This window comes from Mandrillus leucophaeus, unplaced genomic scaffold, assembly GCF_000951045.1.
Source record: "Mandrillus leucophaeus isolate KB7577 unplaced genomic scaffold, Mleu.le_1.0 Scaffold119, whole genome shotgun sequence".
Classification (NCBI taxonomy): Eukaryota; Metazoa; Chordata; class Mammalia; order Primates; family Cercopithecidae; genus Mandrillus; species Mandrillus leucophaeus.
Window position 1 is genome coordinate 4,190,968 of NW_012100209.1, and position 7,531 is coordinate 4,198,498.

General features: G+C 38.3%; 1 protein-coding gene across 2 annotated transcripts in view; it reads right to left on the reverse strand.

Annotated features, from left to right (window-relative positions):
- Nucleotides 1-345: 345 nt before the first annotated feature.
- Nucleotides 346-7,531, reverse strand: part of OXCT1 (3-oxoacid CoA transferase 1) — a 151,654-nt gene continuing 144,468 nt past the window's right edge. Inside the window, exon 17 of one of the 2 annotated variants that reach the window (XM_011966412.1) lies at nt 346-2,030. In XM_011966412.1, the coding sequence (XP_011821802.1) occupies nt 1,989-2,030 (42 nt within the window). In that variant the 3' untranslated portion in view covers nt 346-1,988. The remainder of the gene's footprint in view (nt 2,031-7,531) is intronic. The other variant, XM_011966404.1, reaches the window with a different exon arrangement.

Sequence of the window (7,531 nt, forward strand, 5' to 3'; positions counted from 1 at the left end):
GTTCAAAATGGAAATAAACTCACAGCACTAGGCAACTAACGTGTACAGTAAAGGAAAATGTTACACAAAAAGCGAACCAGGATTCACCCATGAAGCCTTGGATAAATGATTTTTACAAACATAGCAGGCTCTGACAAGGAGCAAGTTGTGAAACTCAATGTTCATTTGATCTTTCTAGAAGAACAATATCTTTTCTCTGGTAAGATAAAAAGAAAAGCAACAACTTGACTAGAAGTGGTGATGTGTACTGACTTCATTGTTAGCTATCCTGACAATCTGTTGCATTATTCCCACATTTAGCAATGCCATTCCCAAGTGAAATAAAGGACAGTCACACTGATCTATATCACTTTGGAATATTTATTACATTCAGTAATGCATTTCTTAACATGTATAGCACTCTTTAATCAAGAATATAAAGTCATCTACTTAGAATCACAATATCTTAAAGACGCATACTGGAATGATAAGCAAGTTTGAAGATGTAACTATCAACAATTCTTTTCAAAATCATATCAATATATTACTCTCATGAAACTTGCACATTCTAAGAAAGATCATTTTTTCCCCCCAGTACTGGGAAGGTACGCATTTCACCATGTGGCCAGCCAGAAAGGCTATTTTATATACGGTGTGTGTTACTTATTAAAAGCCTGTCTTTTCTCTAATATTGTACATTACACAATTGTAGCTACACCTGAAGACAAGCGAGTTTCAATGACCACCATCACCTAAAAACATGAATAAATTCCTATATTTAGGACCAGAGGAATGATATATTGTACCGTACTATGCCTACCTCTGTCCAGAGGCCAGCTGTCTCACTTGTTCTTCAGGGTGTCTAGCCTTCTTACCCATCTATTATCTGGGATGCTTCTGAAGTCATTCCCATGGGCCCCTGTCTGGTATTGAGAATACCTCTAAGGAAGTTTCTTTCAAACCTGATCTACCCACCACGTTTATTCCCTGACACTAAAAGTTCACTGACTTCAAATCCCTAGACTTGTCCATCATTATTTTCCCTAGTTGGACAAGGCTGAATTAAAGAGACTTTGTTAAAGGAAGTAGCCTTGGCAGAAGAAAAACCGTGGTTCTGTAGAAGTGTCATTCAATATTTAAAATCTTTTCTGAACCAAAACGAAAGCCTGAAAGTAAAGCACCTTTTATTTTTTAACTCTGCTGTCACTGCTACTAAGGATTCATGGTAAATTATCCTGCAGCCCTTCTTGGCTTGAGAGGAGGTACAGTACAAGTAGCCCACAGGGTCTCAATAACAGAAATATTCTCAAGGACCCTTGAGAATACAAAGGAATACTGGACTGCTTTAAAATGAGAAAACAGAAGAATCAGTTTCTTCTGTTCCTATTCCTATAATATGCCTTAGTCTTTGAAAAGCACAGATAGATAGTTGGTTTGAACTAATTATTTCTCCCTGCTCTCCCCCACTCCTGCTTGCCTTCTTGGGCATTTGTTTAAAAGCAGTATGGGAAGAAGGGGGATGCTCTAGAAGATGTAATCATAAAATCTGAAGCCCCAAAAGAAAAGTCAGAGGAGGTTGAAGAAAAAACAATCATGACAGCAACTCTTCTAACCACAAAATCACATGTGTTATCTTTCTTTCAGGATTAATAATTAATAGTTAAGAGGAAAGCCACATCAATTTCTAGGGCCCTTCTTGGGGAAAGGTTCATATAATTTAGCATACATACCATATTCAGTGAAAATGCATTCAGTAAATTACCTATTATAAAGACAACTTTCTCAGTACTTAACAAATGAGATAATTATAAATGCTCCTTTTGCTTTTTATTAAAATGTCACAGCATGCCTACAGAACAGTTTATATGGATGCATAAAGTCTGAAACCCTAGAAGAAAACTAATCAAAAACCACCTGTTAAATACACAATTATGATTACTGGTGTCCTTTCAATTAAATCCTATGTGTTTAAAATGAAAAACACGCAGCCTGGTACAAATATTCACGTTTCAATTTGCGATCTGCTGCATTGGCATGAGTTTTGGTGAAACCTGGTAAAAGAGGAAAAAAAATCAAATTATGAAAAACTGCATGATATAAATCTCTGTCCTTTTAATTTCCAAATTTCAATCATGTAGGAAACAAGCAGCCTTGCCATAGACATTCCCTGGAGTTTCCATATGATTTTCCACCCTGAAACACTGAGACGGAATAGTTCTGTTTACATTTTGGGTATTTCGTAGTTCTCAACCTTCTTGTATTAGCTCTTAAATTAAGGATGAACAAGGCTGGCAACAAGGAGCAGGTGGAAAAGGAGCAGAGGAAAACAAAGGATCCCAATAACCAAGCCCCCTGTCAGATCAATCACTGATCTCTGAGACTGATGCCTCTGAGACTTCATTTAAGACACAGTACAAACCCCAAGTCTCCAAAACCTCAAAAGAGATCCAGCCAATTCATAATATTGTTGAAAGATGCTTTATGTAGTCTTTCAATTACCTAAATACATATTAATGAAGAGACATATGATCAATGATAAATCTTATTGGAAATTTCATAATCAGAACAGAAATGATACAAAGGCAATAAGAGGATTCAAAGTTATTAAAATATGGAAGTTAGAGCATTAAAACAATCAAATGTTGATTATAATTATGTTCAGTGTATAAAATAGTCAATGCTTTCCTGCAAATCTTCAAGCAGAGAAAAGTGACAACGAATGTATATTTAAGGTAGAGCTGGTTGCAGGAGAACCATAAATATAAGTGGTCAGTTTAACTGTGACAGATTTTTCAAAGTGTGGTACCAGGTTCAGATTCCTTAATTCAACATGGCAAATACTGATTGGGTTCTAGTTAGTAACAGTCCCCATGGAAAGAAGGAAATACCAAAACTTGGGTGCTTTGTGAAATTCTCAAAGATGTGGCAACTGAAATGAGCCCAATTAGCATTTTACCTTCCAGAATAAACAATATTTTCTTAAATTGATAAATGAACAAATGAATGAATAAGTAGATAATTAAGTTTCAAAGAACTAGAAGGGAGGTTCCTGATAGTTAAACCAGTATTAAAAACTGAAAGAACAGGCAATCATTTGGCTTTCATTAGGTTAAACAGTTTTAGTCCATCTATAAATAATGTCTGCATTAGCTCTTCACAATTAACTCTTTATGGTATCAAGAGTTAATGTCCTCTCTTCCATTTTTCTCCTAAAGTACTAAACCAGAATGGCAAAAAGGTCTACTAAAAGAATAAATAAGAATAAACAAGAATAAAAAAGTTCAGCAAGATTTGGTATATAGCTTAGGGTAAATGAGAACGCATTATGACTTATTTCTAAGAGTAGACATAGAGACAAACAGAATAAGTAGACAAAAAGTAATATCACACATATGCACAGATCTTCAACTCTACTAAGAATAACATTTAGTATTTAGATAAGTATGTCTCACAGTTCATTTTCTTTCTTTTTTTTAAACAACAGAGCATCTGTGGAAATAACTTAGTGAAACCTTATTTTTTTATTTTTATTTTTTTGAGATGGAGTTTTGCTCTTGTTGCCCAGGCTGCAGTGCAATGGCATGATCTTGGCTCACCGCAACTGCCACCTCCCGGGTTCAAGCGATATTCCTGCCTTAGCCTCCCAAGTAGCTGGGATTACAGGCAGGCGCCACCATGCCCAGCTAGTTTTTGTATTTTTAGTAGAGACGGGGTTTCTCCATGTTGGTAAGGCTGGTCTTGAACTCCTGACCTCAGGTGATCCACCTGCCTTGGCCTCCCAAAGTGCTGGGATTACAGGCGTGAGCCACCATGCCTAGCCCAATTTAGTGAAACTTTTTTTTACTACAAATTATTTTCTATAGATGCTTCATAGCACTTCCTTGAAAAAGAAACTGGACACATTAATTTTTTTAACTAAACATCTGATCCTTTTCCTTGTTATGTCAGCCCTATTTTGAGCTCTTAATGTCATTTACATTCTCAATGTCAAAAATGACATCAAAAGTAACGCTTTATATAGACTGGCTTTGCCTGCGTTTTAATGAAAAACATCTACTAAATCACCATTTCTCATTCTGTTCTCCCAGTCTCATCAACACTGTAAATTCATGCAAGCCAAAGGAGCTTATTCTGCCAACGTGATCTACAGGCTAAGCATAAGGTGACATGATTTAGGTATAGAAGATAAGCCAATGATTTGTCTTCCCAGTGCATTAATATCCCAAAAGTATATTGCTTAACTCTGGTAGAATGCCAGTTCATAGTAGATGCTGAAAGTATAAATTTACTCAATTTGGCAAGGAATGTCTGCAGCTGGCCTCTTTCAGATTCCACTGCAAACATATTAACAAGCAATGCTTTTACTAGTTTTTGTTTGTTTGTTTGTTTGTTTTGCCACTAGTTTGTTCGGGTATATTCCTGCCTGGAGAATAAGGCCAAGACTCTTGGGAGTAAGAACTATAAATTAGTTCTATTTTATCCACATTTTACAGCTCAATATGGAACATACATTGGGTGTATGACTAGTGACGTCTGGAAGTTTATTCTACCACATAATCTTTAAATATAGATCACACTTTAATTTTTTAAGTTAAAAAGATAAAATCAAAGAAATATTGTTTCAAAAGAGGTCCACAGACACATGGTTTATAAAAACACCTATTTTACATAGCTTAAGCATTCATCAGAAAAGAAACAACCCAAATAACCAATTGAAAGTTGATATTTTCAATGGCAAAACCATTTATTAAACCACAATTACTTTTGCATCAACCTAATACTTTGGCCCATCAACTAATTGGCATACTGAATGCTGTAAGTATAGCCAAAAAATGAAGAAATTTAACATATTCATTAACTTGTCACAGCTTTAATATGACATCATTTTGACTCTTTAAATATTTGGGAGACAGACTTCTTTCAAAATCTGAGGACAATAGGAGAAAAATAAGCCAAAGGATTCCTTAGTTGTGAAAATGTTGGGCCCTAGTAGCATAAAAGACAGAAGACTATATCGAACTTAAAAACTTCCATGTGTCAAAGAAAACAGTGAAAAACAAACCTATGGAATGGAAAAGAATATTCAAAAGTCATATCTGATAAGAGATTAGCATCCAGAATATATGAGAAACTTTGTCAACATCACCAGAGAAATGCAAATCAAAACCACAATGAGATATCACCTCACACCCATTAGGATGGCCACTATTAAACAGAAGATAACTGTTGGCAAAGATATGGAGAAATTAGGTCCCCTGTGCACCAATAGTGGGAATGTAAAACGGGGCAACCATTGTGAAAAACAGTATGGCAGTTCCACAAAAAATTAATAATAGAATTATCATATGATCCAGCAATCCAAATTCTGAATTATATATCTAAAAAATTTCAAAGCAGAATCTCAAAAAGATACTTGCACATCCATGTTCTTTGCAGCACGATTCACAGTAGCCAAGAGGTGGAAGCAGCCCAAATGTCTACCAACACATGAGTGGGTAATGAAAGTGTGGTATATATGCACAAAGAAATATTATACAGCCTTAAAAAGAAGAAAATCCTGTCATAGATGCTACAACACAGATGAACCCTGAATACATTATGCTAAGCAAAACAAGCCAGTCACAAAAGGGCAAATACTTATGATTCCATGCATATGAGGTATCTAGAACAGTCAAAATGATAGAAGCAGAAAGCAAAAACAGTGGTTGCCAAAGGCTGTGGAATTAAGTGTTTAATGAATAGTTTCAGAGATGCAAGTTATAAAAGTGCTAGAGATCTGTTGTATAACAATGTGAATACACTTAATATTACTGAATTATACACTTAAAAATGGTTAAGATGGTAAATTTTTTTAAAGTTTTTACCACAGTTATTTGAAAATAGGAAAGCATTACTGAACAGTATCACGAGCATTTGCAGAGCATGAACCTATGTACACGGCTCTACCAATAGCGCTGGGGACAGGGGAGCCTTTATTCCCCACTTCTCATATTCCATTCCATGCAGAAGGACACCTGTCTATTTGTGTAACTACCCTGGTCTCTGGTGTGTCCCTTATTGATGTAGTTAAATGATTATTTGGGCAGAGGAACCTTAACATGTGAAACTTAGCCTGACTCTTGCTCTTCATTGAGGTCTTCACCTAGAAAGCAATGCTCTGTTTTGCTCTCAGCCATGTGGATGGAAGCTTAGCAATGAAGGCTCCCCTTGTGTAGGTGGCCTGGGTTTCTCTGGTATTGCCTATACTTGGAAGCCGAAGCCTCTGTATTTGTGGGGATCACACTTGGGAAGCCTGCTGTGGCTGTACACTGAGGCCACATCCCTCACTCTAGCCTGTATAATAGTAATACTTTTACCTCTACCTGCTCAGCTCCCTTCTCTCAAGCGATTCAGCACTCAATCCCCAAGAAACAGCAAAGTCCCTATCTTCATAGCATCCACATTTTGAGGGAGAGGAATTATATGGCTGGCTTCTCTATCTGTAAACAGCTCCTGACTAGAATCTCATTTTGGGTATGTGCTGAAGGTTCCAGAAATATAATCAATATTTGCATTTCTACAACAAAATTTCCACAGCCTCTACCAAGTTCCAGATATATGATGACCTTCAAGATACTGCCCTCTGATGGAAAACTCCAACTTTCAATTGATACAAAATCATGAACAAAACTGTGACAGTCATTACAGATTTTTTAAAGAAGCTGTTTTGGGGGGTTGCCCAAGATGGCCAAATAGGAACACCTCCAGCCTCCAGCTCCCAGCGCGAGTGACACAGAAGATGGGTGATTTCTGTATTTTCAACTGAGGTACCGGGTTCATCTCACTGGGGCATGTTGGACAGCCGATGCTGGTTTGTGGGTGCAGCCCGACCAGCGAGAGCTGAAGCACAGTGAGGCATCGCCTCACCCGGGAAACGCAAGGGGGAAGGGAATTCCTTTTCCTAGCAAAGGGAAATTGAGACACACAACACCTGGAAAATCATGTAACTCCCACCCTAATACTGCACTTTACCAACGGTCTTAGCAAATGGCACTCCAGGAGATTATATGCCACACCTGGCCCAGAGGGGCCCACATCCACGGAGCCTCCCTCATTGCTAGGTCTGAGATCTAACTGCAAGGCGGCAGCAAGGCTGGGAGAGGGGCGCCCACCACTGCTGAGGCTTAAGTAGGTAAACAAAGCTACTGGGAAGCTCAAATTGGGTGGAGCCCACCACAGCTCCAGGAGGCCTGCCTACCTCTGTAGACTCCACCTCTGGGGACAGGGCATAGCTAAACAAAAAGCAGCAGAAACCTCTGCAGATGTAAATGTCCCTGTCTGACAGCTTTGAAGAGAGCAGTGGTTCTCCCAGCACGGAAGTTGAGATCAGAGAATGGACAGACTGCCTGTTCAAGTGGGTCCCTGACCCCTGAGTAGCCTAACTGGGAGACATGCCCCACTAGGTGCAGACCGACATCTCACACCTCACACGGCTGGGTACACCCCTGAGACGAAGCTTCCAGAGCAAGAATCAGACAGCAACACTCGCTGTTCAGCAATATTCTATCTTCTG